Here is a 12,271-nt window from a genome sequence, read left to right on the forward strand (position 1 = left end):
TACAACAACAACTGCGACAAAAACATTGTCAGCATACTAAAACTACTACGGAAACGACTGGAAAGTTTGCCATTTCGCGTGACATGTCAGATGTGAAGTTATGTTTTGTCACAATTGTGCAAAGAGTAGCGTGAAGAATGTAAAATACGCACGCTATGTTCATGTCGTGCCAAACGACGACCGTATCACGCCGCTAGCTCTGCATGTAAACACGAGAGATCTCGCCAAATACGGCAGTAAGCGAGTACGATGACGTCATTCACACACTGACGGACCATCGCTTCCGGGTGATTCTCGCTACTTCCAAATCTTAACCTGACAGATGTTCCACATAAATATAGCTCAGGGAAAATCCAGCGGCCGCCTGTCGCCGGCTGCGTTGACACACTGGCCTCATAAATACAACTGAACTGCGCGACTTTATTTAAAGTTCAAAGCGAGGTTATCCTTATAAGGAATGCCGTGTTGTTTGGCGAGTGTTCCACGCTTTTAGCTTGTTCATGTGTACATTGTTAGTCTTAGTTCCGTTTTTTATCTACACTTGTATTCATACTTAAGGTTTTCATTGCGAGGAGTTAGTAAAATGTTCAACATCTGGTCGATTGAATGTTATGTTTTAAGGAGAATTCTCACAACACCTGGGCAAGGGTAACGAGGCTAAATACCGCTTGTCCCAGACACGACGCAGGCAGGAACACAACGCGTAACAAAAACTGACCGAAAGCAAAGAAAACAGCCGTCTTATATAGCAATGAAAATACTTACTATCATCAACAATTTGAGTGAAAGTTTTGTGGTTGACCTCAGATACAGCCGCAATTACATCAGATTAGCGGAAAATGAATTCTGAGCAAGTTCAACGCAGCAGAGATAAGAAATTTACGTCATTTCTTCGGACTGTTTACGACCCGTAATAATATTTGACTGAAAAATACTTTCTGTTTGGTTAAGAAATTTCTAAAGTCTTTGATGGATGGCGTGACTCTATAGCTAACCGTCTCCCACGGTTCGTCTAGTCAATGTCTCGTCAACCTATCCACACTTCTCCGCAGTAAAACGAAATGTGTATAATACATCATGAAACAATCTTTTCTTCATTACCCAACGTATAAGGCATGATTAAAGTGAGGAAATTTTTACTGAAGAGCGCTAAAAAATTGCCAAATATAGAAATAGAATTACGAGAGCTCTTACACAGAAGATCGTCTATAAGCCTTTAAAAAGCACTAAGGTATTTGAAACTATGCTGTGACAATACATTTGGTTTAATCTCAACAAGTATAATCCATTGCTAGTATAAACAAGTCTGCTTCTATATTTCTCTATGCGGGGATACTTTGAATGGCCTTCGAACGTCACAACTGATTACTGGCTGCACCCAAACGAGGATCCAAAAAAATCAAGCCCACTAACCATGTCAAAGTTTTTTAAGAATTTTGAATTCCTCAAAAAAAAGTAAATCAAACACAGCTTAAATGCATCCAATGGAGGCATCGTTTAACACAAAGAAATGAAATAATTCTGCCATTATCCAGATTAGTTCAATTTAATCTACATTTTGGCGTGTGTTTCCGAAAAGGAAAGAAGCTGACGTACGCGTGTGTCCGTTTGCGTGTTCGAACCCATTCTCTGGTATGTTATATCATATTAAGGAAAACGTTCCGATCAACGGAATAAAGAATGACGAATTTGCCGTATCCGTCAATAACATTCACGAAAACCTGAAATAAATCTGGTACTAAATTGCGAACTCAAATGCACTGAGCTACATATACCTGGACTTTGAAAGTTGGAAAGTTTTCTTATATAATATTTTCAAAACGACCTTTATTCATAAAGGAACTAAATTTTTTATCTAATCCACTTGAGAATAACCAGACGGCTCTTAGAGAGTCTAAATATTTTTCTTAATACTTACAACTGTCGTTCAAGGACAAACGCTTAAAAAAGCCGTGTTTATTTTGTGGCAGATGTTTCTGCATAAGACGACATATTCTCAAATGACAGTGAATTTCAACTGTTTTGCTAAGAAAAATTCAGTTAGAGCCCCCAATGTTCTTGTGTATAATAATCAATATTCAAGGATTTAAAAGATTTTCTTGAAAACTTTGTTTAATTTCATTGAATAAATAATAGATTTCTTTAGCATATACATATTTATAACAGCGCTCAAAAGCTCCTTGCGATTTTACGAATGATTGCATCTAATGTCGGTGACTTTCAGTTTCATGGCTGGAGCAAACTCATGCAAATATCTCGTTACGCACATATTTGAACTTTTGCCCGCAAATTCCAGTCACAAACGAAGGTCAGCGTGAAAACTATATACATATATAAATATTATAAATGAACTGACCTTATTCATCAGAAACAATGAAACCTCTCAGTAATACTTTATATTGCGTCATCACTTCACCTTTCACAGTAATCATGGTGCAACAATTTACCACGGTACTTGGATCCTGATCAGCGGTTGGCTGCCATCGACAGATGATGTCTTTCTTGTGCCCAGCCTCCACGCTTGATTTGATCGGATCGAAGCTGAAACCCTTCTCGTTGCATTCTTTGGGATTGTCGAAGACGAATTCACAGGACTTTCGAGTTTGTAAGGTTGATTTTATACATCCTACTTCAATACGACGCTCCACTGGACTGTACGCCTGCCCTCGTTTAGACTGACTTTTAAATAACAATAGAACAACCTTTTGAATAGGATCACCTAGAAAATGAATGAAACATAATCAAGATTTCCAGGCATTCTCAGAAGGTAGATGAAGATCTATCCTAAAGGAAAAGAAATGGATGGATTGCAAGGATTACCTTCCTCTCGTTCAGGAGTGATCTCCGACAGAGATTCTTCGTTAACTTGCAACTCATCCCATCCTTGCAGATACATCAATGCTGATGAAGCTCGTGCGCGCAGGCGCACTGTTTCACTCACGTCATTATTAATTTCAATGCTTAGTTCATCCGCATAGCAATCACTAGGATGGTCAGCGGAAAATGTCACTGTAATATCTTGCGACTTTCCAGGTTCTATATTTCCGCATGCTGGAACACAATCGAACACGATCTGGCCATTGTAGTTGGAGCAGCCTATAATAAAATATTCATCACAACAATCATTTTACATGAATTAGTTGTGCATGCATGCATGTACTGGTATATTCCACTGAGCACGTGTATGTAATCTTACCAATAACAGGTTCCTTGGCTCTTGATGGGAGGATATTTCGTTGCTGGGATCTCCTGGATTTTGACATGGAGGCCAAGGCGAGGTTAAAGGAAACACATAACTCAGAATTGTTCTCCAACTAGGAAGACAATAATTCTAATTATTTTTTTCTTGATTTCCACTTCGTTCAACAACACTAGATATTATTAATACCTTGAAAGCCATCGTAGAGGAATCACGAACCACAACATATCCAAAATCAATCAAACTATTTTGTACAGTGCTTGAAACAACAGGTCTCACACCCTTGCCTTTGAGACGAATATGAAGTGTCGAACGACCACAAATGAAGTCCAAAACTTCGTAGAACTACGAAAGGATAAAAAATCTTGAAGTTTCCCCACAAAGTTATAATTCTCAGCAAGTCACAGTAAGACAATGAGAGACTTAATAAAAAAATCAATCACCTCTTGCGAAGACTGAGGAGAGAAGGATAAAACAGACGAATGGGTTTCCATGGGTTCAAGTGTCCGGTTTGCATTCAGGAGCATGAAAGGACCATGAGGGTCTAATAGGGATGAAGAAAGCTCCAAGGCACTCGAGGAGATATTTTGGATCGTGATGTCTTTGAGTAGTCGTTGACCTAGGAAAAGATGAGTTATAATTAACTTGATTCCGTATAATTTTTTCCTCACATGCACAATGCATGGACAGCAGCCTACTATGCACTCATTACAGGATTACATACCAACAGAAACTTGCCCAAAATCAACAAATGATCTTCCACAGTTTGATACAATCACGAGCTGTGGTTTAACCGCTGGACAGTGCACTTTCAAATACAACGTGTTGTGGGCGTTATATGGTAACGTCCCAGGCTCCGATGATTCACCGCTGGCAACAAAGCACGGGATGTCGTAACTTGATAATTTATTCTCAAAACACTTCAGAAGAGACAACTTTGCAGCACAATATTCGTCTGATCTGTTAAGATGAATTATATTGTAACGACAAGTGTTTAGACTATAAATTTATCAACGCAGTAAACTAAACTAAACTAAACTAAGCCGCTGTATCGTGTTAAAATCAACTTTTTCTTACCCTTCTTTAAATATTTTATTACGATCTTGTTTATTCGGTGTTGACTGATTTCGTATCCCAGGTGTATTTGCGGGAGTCTGGCCTCGTTTTGGTGAACCTTTTCCACTCTTTTTCGCAACTTTAGTTCCTTGTTTTTTTCCATGAGAAACGACATCTTCAGACTTCGCTGCATTTTCTTCGCTCATCTTTCGTTTAATTTCTTTAATCTTCTCCGCAATGCGAGACGCCTCTTGTACAATATCTGATTCCTCGAGCTCTGGACTAAATGTCACTTCAATATTACAACTCTGTGAAACACATGTAGAAGACTGTATTAATATCTACATGCAGCAGTAGAGTTAACAATCCAGTTTGTGATCTTAGAAGAATTAACCCATGTTCATATCGATAAAGAAGATAACTTCATTCATGATTTAGCTGGCAAAAAACGGCACATGTTAAATTACCTGACCGGGCATGACCATCCCAACTGCAGGAGAAATAGTAACTGGAGCACCATTGGGGACAACAAATTCAAATGTCGTTGGTCCAACTTTGGCAACAGGCCCCCTTCCAATACGGGGTACTTCATGGGTAAATTCATTGCTATCTGTGTGACTGTTGATCACTTTCAGATTTGCTATGGAGCTGTCTGTAACTGCTGTTGCGCGGAATGATATGATGGACTGGGACAGCTCTAACGGTGGGTAAACACCAGTCCCCTTACACGAGATCCGGTATTCCGTTCCAATACCATTTTTACACACCAGGTCCAATTTGTATTCCTGCGGTGGAAATTACATCTGATTATAACCTCCGTCCCAGGTGGAACAGCGATTATCTCTGCGATTCATGTATTTACTATAAATTATTGCAGATATGACAACTTTAATACCTGAGCTTTTTTGGCACTAAAAATGATATCAATGTCCAAACTTTCCAAGGGAAGCAACGTCCCAAAACCATCGTTAGGCTGAACTTCGAAACACTAGAAAAAAACAGGGTTTGGTGAGGATTTGAAATTAAGGTTATCATTGATATCGATATGGAACTGGTATAAAGTCTGGTTGATAGAAGTGAAGAGTTGATACCTCGGGTACGCCACAAAACCCATACATTTGAGCAAGTATTGACTTGTTCGTCATTGTGATAGTCTGACGTACTGATTCTACGGTTGTACAATAACCAAGATCCACTTCGGAGACACTGAACTCAATATCTGACGGAGTGATTATAGCACGCACGGTGAAGTGCACTGGACGAGTCTAAAAACAAGAATAATAAATTATCCAATAAAATTTTCTGAGGAACCATGAAGACAACGTGCGAAAGAAGGCCGCACCATTTCTAAACTGTGTTATCTCAATACAGGAGGGAGAATGATTTTACTCTAGTGTCACTGCACAAACAATGTAACTCAGTTTGGTGCAATCAAAACTGAGTTACTCTTGTGACAAAAATCAAAACAACTGCATAATAATTTTAGTAATGGACTAAAAACTTTACGAAAGCACGACGTACTGTACCTGTTCAGCAACTCTGATCATTAACGGAGCCTCCAGTAATCCAGTTTCAGCGTTAAAATATTCAGGACAATCTTCAAGCAATGTTTTCCTGTTTCAAAAATGACACATGGTATAAATACGATAGTCCTCAAATAGTTCGTCTATGAACGTATCATATTGTCGCTCGTAGAAAACGTACCGGGGCAAGAATTTCAATTGAGCGGAGAACTGTGACTGTGCTTGGATATAAGCAGTTTTTGGTAGTAACTCCAAGTGATTCTTTAATTCTTTACATACTTCAAACTTTAGTCTCAACGCTGACGTTGCTCTGAGAAAAACAAAGGTTGAGATGTTCAAAGTGAGACCATCCAGGTTTAGATAAGGTCAGAAGGGTATTTGTATCTTACCTGTTATTAACAACAATGGCGTCTTGATACAATCGATCAAACATACATATCTTCAGATTAATAACCTGTAATAAACAGAGATATATGTGCTTTTATGTCTTATCCTGTCCTTCCCAGTACTGTCCCATTTTGTCTTGTCTCAACTCGCCATGTCCTGTCCTACTCCACCCTTTAATGTCACTATCTTGACTTGCCTCATCTCGTTATGTCCTATCCTATCCTCTTATATCCTATCCTACCCTGCTTAGTCTATTCAACAGTATACAATGATAAAGTGAACTGCAATATACCTCACGATCAACCCAAACAGGCACATCAACCCCGGTTCCTTGAGCAGTAATAACTATCTAAATCAATGAAAACTCTGTTAATATTTCAACGAAAAGACAAATGCAACTTCTATGAGAGCACTTCCTAGCACAATGTCTACTGCATTCCCCATGAATTTCGTAGGTCTATCATCAGACAGACATACTTTGTGACTTACTGGAGGTGATGCAGGATCTTCAAAAGTTATTTCAAACAAGCAACTACAATCTCCAGGTTTCACTGGCACAAATATCATCTCAAGTTGAACTGAAGAGAACGGCTGAAGCTCACCAGAGGAAATCTAATCAAAGATGAAATGATCACTGATATTATACATTAACTATTACAAAGTTGAGAGCACTATATAGCACTATCCAGTTAGAGGTATTTATATCAGTTCTTGGTGCTTCACAATACCTTGCCCACAGCAAAAACTTCATCTGTTTGTTCAGTTTCAGTTTGTGATTCACATTCATTCACGGAATCTAGAATATTAGAATATGATGTAGAGGATTATGATTTGGAGTTGTTAAAACTGAACCGAGTACGAAAACGTAGACGGAAGATTAACCTTGTATGCGTTTTTCCTGGTTTCCCAGTTCCGGATCTTTCTGTTCAGAGGTCGCGTCTTGTTGTGTGTCAACACTGTGTTGAGTCATTTCATCACCGCCTATGATAAAGACCAACACGTGTTCAATATACACTCGATTTTCGACAAAAACGCAAACTCGAAGAGCATGAGTCTCGGGACATCGGAAATGATGTAAGAAATTAATCACAACCTACTCTTTAACGATACTTTAACGTTCGTTGTTTCCGGACTTTCAGCGATGTTCGAATCTCCCTCCTAAAAAGACAATATTCTTTTAATCAGAAAAGGGAAGGAGGTGAATGGAAGAGAGAGCGCTGTCTCAGGGGAAGAGAGAGCGCTGTTCTTGTAAATCTCCCTGCATGGTTCTTACCGACTCTGGTAACGTGATATCAACTGACGGCTCACCAACAGCTTGGAGTTTCTTTACGTGAAATTGGGTAGACAAAGCTCCATCATTGATCAACAATATTGTCTTCTTGCATGTTTCACCAATAACTTGACTGCCGTAGTTGATCTCGTTTCTATCAACGCTGACCTAAACATCACAAAGCATCAAATGTCATGCACTCTATGACACAGGACATGACGAAGATAATGAACGAACGTTCACACACGCACACACCTGACATCTCTTCGTAAAACATTTCACAGCTACAGAGAAAGGTCCAGTTTGAGCTAGGAAATCAATTTGACCAACAAGATCTTCATTGAGCTGGAAAAAGAAGACATTGTTAATGTTGGATGTCAGCTGAGAAAAAAAGATCAACGGAAAGAGTATTTTGTACAAGCGACGATGCTTAAAGTGAACTTGAAAATGTCGATGATAAATCTTCGTACCATTGGTTTAAATATGACAGTGAAATCACAAGTTAAGCCAGCAGACATTGGTCCAGGTGGATCATAACTAAAGCATAACGAACAAGGAAATGAAACAAAAATAATTTTAATCTTAATCATTAAATCCATTCAAGATGTTTAAAAAACGTTACTTACATTATATCAATAAAATCCAAGAGATGGGCGGACATTCCAAGGTATTTACAGAAGTTCTGCGTGTACGATACATTAGTCAAGACAACCTTCTTACGATAACTCTTTCCAATATCGAAATCCTATAGAAATAAGGTGCCATAGTTTCAAGAAACTCAGAGACAAGCAACGATCCACCGTACGAATAATTTGAAACATACCTTGAAAATGATTACTTCTGGTTTACTGTAAAATGCTTGACCCTGAGTAAAACAACAACGAAATTTCTCAATCAAATAAAAGAAAAGTTGTTTGCCCCACAATCAATCAATTTCAAACCTTAAATTCCCTTCCAACAGCAACTTGTTTCTGAACAATATTTTCCTTCTGCTTCAACAAAGCTTGTTCCATCATTTCCTAAAATAAAACACAGGATATCTCAACCAGCTGAACTTCTACAACCAAACACCGCGATGTTGGCTTGTATGACCGTAGAAAGTATGCGGTTAGTTGATCAACGGTTGCATTTCAAACCGAAATATTTTCTTTACCACTTGCCCTTGATTTACCTGTTCAGTTTTACTTGGAATATGGCCTGAAAACTTTAGTTTCGTTTCACAGTTATCTCCATTCTAAAATAACATTATTTGTATAAAATTTAGACTTGTTTTAAAATGGTTGAGATGAGAAAACAGTTTGTCGCTGGACCTTGGGTTCGTTTCTCTCATCTTCCCACAATCCTCGAAATTCCGGCTCTGCTAAATCTTCACCCTCGTGATCAGAATCACTGAATGGAAGGAATCGAATAAGAAGAGAATGAAAGAATAGAAATGGGACTGAAAATTGCAACTTAAAAATGAATTAGAATGTAATTGAGTAGGAATTAGAAGTTGCGATAAAGAATTAAATGTTTACATACCCTTCCTTTTCCTCATCACGACTTGTGTGACCAAATGGCGAGAATTCATCTTCATCATCGGAGGAGAATGGAATGAGTTTGCTTGGTACAAATGCTCCCTTGAATAAAGCAAAGAACAATGTCACTGGATAATCCTGAAGAAGAAGAACTTGAGATAAAAAGATCACGCAATTACCCCAGCATCTTCAGCATCTGCGCTGTACTCCATCGAGGATGAGCCGCTGTAAACTCTCAAAGACTTTGGCTTCGTCTTCCGACGTCCAAATCTCTAAAGATCAAGAAGAAGATAAGACGATGGTAAATGTGAAGACAACACAAAGTCTCGTCGTTAGTGTTTCAACTGACCTTGTTTCTGTCTCGTTGTTTCTCTGGCCAAAGTTGAGGTTGTTGTTGATATCGTTTCTTCATTTGCTTATCCTCACGCAATAATTTATCCGCAATCTCAATCTGAAGCAAACACAAGTGACATTGGATTCCGATCAATCATATGAACGACGATATTATTATGTGGCAAGAATAAACTATGAAAAGTGATGAAAAGGAAGGAAACAATTTATACCTGCCTTTCTCTTTGTCTCTTCTCAAACGTCCTGGAATAGAAATAATGTAATAAGGGGAAAGAGAGGAAAATAATAAACAAATTTTAATCAAGCAACCGAAGAAATTACTCTTTATCTTTCTCGAATTGTCTTATTCTCTTGCGTCTTGTTAAAACTTCGTCGGGATTCAATCCTTGGTTTACAATTTCATCTCTTTCTTCCTGTTCGCGTTGTTCTTGTTCATTTCTCAGGAAGGCGCGTCTTGCTTCCACAGCCCGAAGACTTTCCTGTAGTAATTAATGGACGAATGTTAAGACAAACCTTGTTATGATTTTCTGCGAGGAGGGAGAGCGAACCTGCGACTCTTTTGACTTAAATTTCACGATTCACCAACATGAATAAACTTTGTTATGAGAGTTGGATCACGCTCTTCAAACATACCTTGTTACTTTCAATATTATTTTTCAAACTAAGTAAATTCTTTATCCTGTTCTCCATATCAACACGATGAAACTCTTCCTCTTCAGCTTCTTTTAAACGAACCCTAAAACAGCAACCAAACATAGGAATAAAGTATGAATTTAGGAACAACTACACACCATTGAAAATGAGATGGTATGCAGTAATTGCAGTTCACAGAGACTATGAATCATCATGATTACAATCATCATGTATTTATCTAGGGCAGGATTCACACAACGTATTCAGCAGCGATTTATTTCATAACTCTCCTACCTGGTCATTGTTTCTTTTAAAAATTTTGAAGCTTGTTCTCTGCTTCTTTTTGCCATGTTTATGGCATGTCGGTGTTTCCTTTCTCTCTCACGTAAAGCCATAATATGATCTCTATCATTTCAAAAAACAAATATTAAACATTTCCCAATATTGCAGAAATCATCTTGCAATGAAAATATTTACTTCTCTCTAATTCTTCTTCTTTTATCAGCAGCCATTGCTGTGATATTTTCTTTTCTAATCCTTCCAGCGCTTGCTTCAGCTTTATTCTTCATTTCCAACTGTTCCTCTTTCTCAAGTTCCTCGCCAGCCAATAGAAAACGACTTTGTTCCATTGTGGCCAATGAAAGGGAGTATCTAGGGACAATAAGGGACATCAACACCATTCATAGGTTCATCTGAAAGCCAAAAAACCTCAAAATATCACTTACTCAGCGTTATCAAGTCTTTCTCGGATTTCTGCTGCAAGTTCCCGCTCAGTCTCAAGTTCACTGCAGAGCTTTGTATACTGGGACTTAAGACGATATATTCCAGCTCTGAAATATTGCAAGAGCTAAATTAGTTTTGTCAACCATCAACAGGCAACTGGCATTAATTAAACAGAGTAAAATACCATGGTAGATAAATCTAAGCTGATTAGAACCTAATAAGAAATTATCAGATCAGTTGATTGAACTAGTTGTAATCAAGTAAAACTAAAATACTCCATACTTATTTTCCTTCGAGTCTTGTTCTTCAATTTCAGTTGTGATTTTCTTAATCTCAGTTTCTAATGATTGGATATTCTCCTGGCATTTTGTCAACTCTTCTCTATTGGGATATAATATATTAACCTCATTGAACTTTAAATAAGCAGACAAGATTGTGAATAAACTAACCTTGATTGATTGACAAGATAATCATTCTGCAACACTTGCTCACTAAGAAGATCAAGATGCCTTCGTAAAGCCAGCATACGTAATTTTTCCTTGAAAATATAACAAAATACAACAAATATTATGTGTTTGGTGGAAGCCAATTGGGCATCTAAAGTAGACATATGGTCTTTAGAGAATAGGATCTGTTGATATTTACAGTACCTGCTTGGTCTGTTTTGTAACAGGATCAGAATAATATTCAGTATCATCGCCAGTTAGTTCATATTCATCACCTCCAGTTACACCATCAAGACTCCTATGTCCAGACAAAGAAATCTCAATTACCATATAAAAATCCTTCCAATATTATTTAGGTAAAGGTTGTTGATCAAATGAAGATCAAATCATGACAAGTTATAGGCTAGATAAATTGGCTGTTGATCTGCGAGGGTGAATTTGTATTTATTGCTTAAAGAGAATGCACAATCAATCTTAGGGTAAAACAGCTATCTAATAATCACATACCCAGTTAAAGACTCTGTATCCTCATCACTGACAGATCTGATAACATTGTGTTCAAAATCTGATAATGGATCACTTTCATGTTCTTGATATATAGCTAATATGTTAATACAGAAGAATAGTGTCTTGTTATTATCACTCAAACAACTTTAAACTCAATACCTCTGGATACAAAGGTTGTCCTAATCAAAGTTCCCTCTGCCCAGTTTAGGGAGCCCATATTTACATTGAACGATGAACAAAAAAACATTTTATAGATAAGAAAACAATTTGGAAAACTGTCAAAAGTACTTTGACCAAAGTACTAATTATTCTTTATACAAACATATTCTCACAGTGGAACTTGAACTTTCAATCTTACGTGGTCTATCCTGTTCATCAAAAATGTTAAAAACTGTTTCAAAATCTTTTTTGTCAGTCAATTCAGCCTCGTTTTCTTCGTCAACAGAAATATCTTTGTCACCTTGAATCGTAGTTGCCATATTAAAGACAAAAACTGCTTTATAAGATGGCTAAAAACCCCAGGTTGCTTCAAAATATAGCTAAAATGTCTCTAAAACTCTCATAAACATAAAATATGCAATATATGGAGAATAAAACAATACAATATACATTTTAAAATGTCTGTGTTTTTGACATAAACATGCCATGTTGCCATGATT

The 12,271-nt window shown here is 37.6% G+C and overlaps 1 protein-coding gene across 1 annotated transcript; it reads right to left on the reverse strand.

Moving 5' to 3' along the window:
• Positions 1-1,176: 1,176 nt before the first annotated feature.
• On the reverse strand, positions 1,177-12,265 carry LOC114518465 (cilia- and flagella-associated protein 74-like). The gene is made up of 40 exons (XM_028538457.1): positions 11,971-12,265; positions 11,613-11,706; positions 11,310-11,403; positions 11,109-11,197; positions 10,942-11,040; positions 10,662-10,766; positions 10,414-10,587; positions 10,231-10,341; positions 9,937-10,039; positions 9,625-9,782; positions 9,516-9,546; positions 9,302-9,403; positions 9,132-9,224; positions 8,957-9,054; positions 8,746-8,824; positions 8,607-8,669; positions 8,377-8,454; positions 8,259-8,300; positions 8,062-8,180; positions 7,906-7,972; positions 7,691-7,780; positions 7,439-7,603; positions 7,263-7,323; positions 7,048-7,146; positions 6,894-6,961; positions 6,655-6,777; positions 6,458-6,514; positions 6,168-6,232; positions 5,960-6,088; positions 5,782-5,869; positions 5,347-5,520; positions 5,151-5,243; positions 4,723-5,040; positions 4,277-4,563; positions 3,924-4,159; positions 3,643-3,818; positions 3,389-3,544; positions 3,197-3,314; positions 2,821-3,096; positions 1,177-2,719 (listed from the first exon to the last, which is right to left on the reverse strand). The coding sequence occupies exons 1-40, from the start codon at positions 12,089-12,091 to the stop codon at positions 2,358-2,360; spliced, it is 5,061 nt and encodes a 1,686-aa protein (XP_028394258.1). The 5' UTR covers positions 12,092-12,265; the 3' UTR covers positions 1,177-2,357.
• Between the last annotated feature and the right edge of the window lie 6 nt (positions 12,266-12,271).

This window comes from Dendronephthya gigantea, unplaced genomic scaffold (genome assembly GCF_004324835.1).
Source record: "Dendronephthya gigantea isolate DGI-Jeju-01 unplaced genomic scaffold, DenGig_1.0 000010F, whole genome shotgun sequence".
Lineage (NCBI taxonomy): Eukaryota > Metazoa > Cnidaria > Anthozoa > Malacalcyonacea > Nephtheidae > Dendronephthya > Dendronephthya gigantea.

Excerpts from the sequence above, each read along its gene's own strand:
- LOC114518465 (XM_028538457.1), bottom strand. The coding sequence starts at position 12,091 with ATGGCAACTACGATTCAAGGTGACAAAGATATTTCTGTTGACGAAGAA. Across the intron at positions 8,455-8,606 it reads TTCCAAGTAAAACTGAACAG|GAAATGATGGAACAAGCTTT; the intron begins GTAAATCAAGGG and ends GTTTTATTTTAG. Across the intron at positions 8,181-8,258 it reads CAGAAGTAATCATTTTCAAG|GATTTCGATATTGGAAAGAG; the intron begins GTATGTTTCAAA and ends TTATTTCTATAG.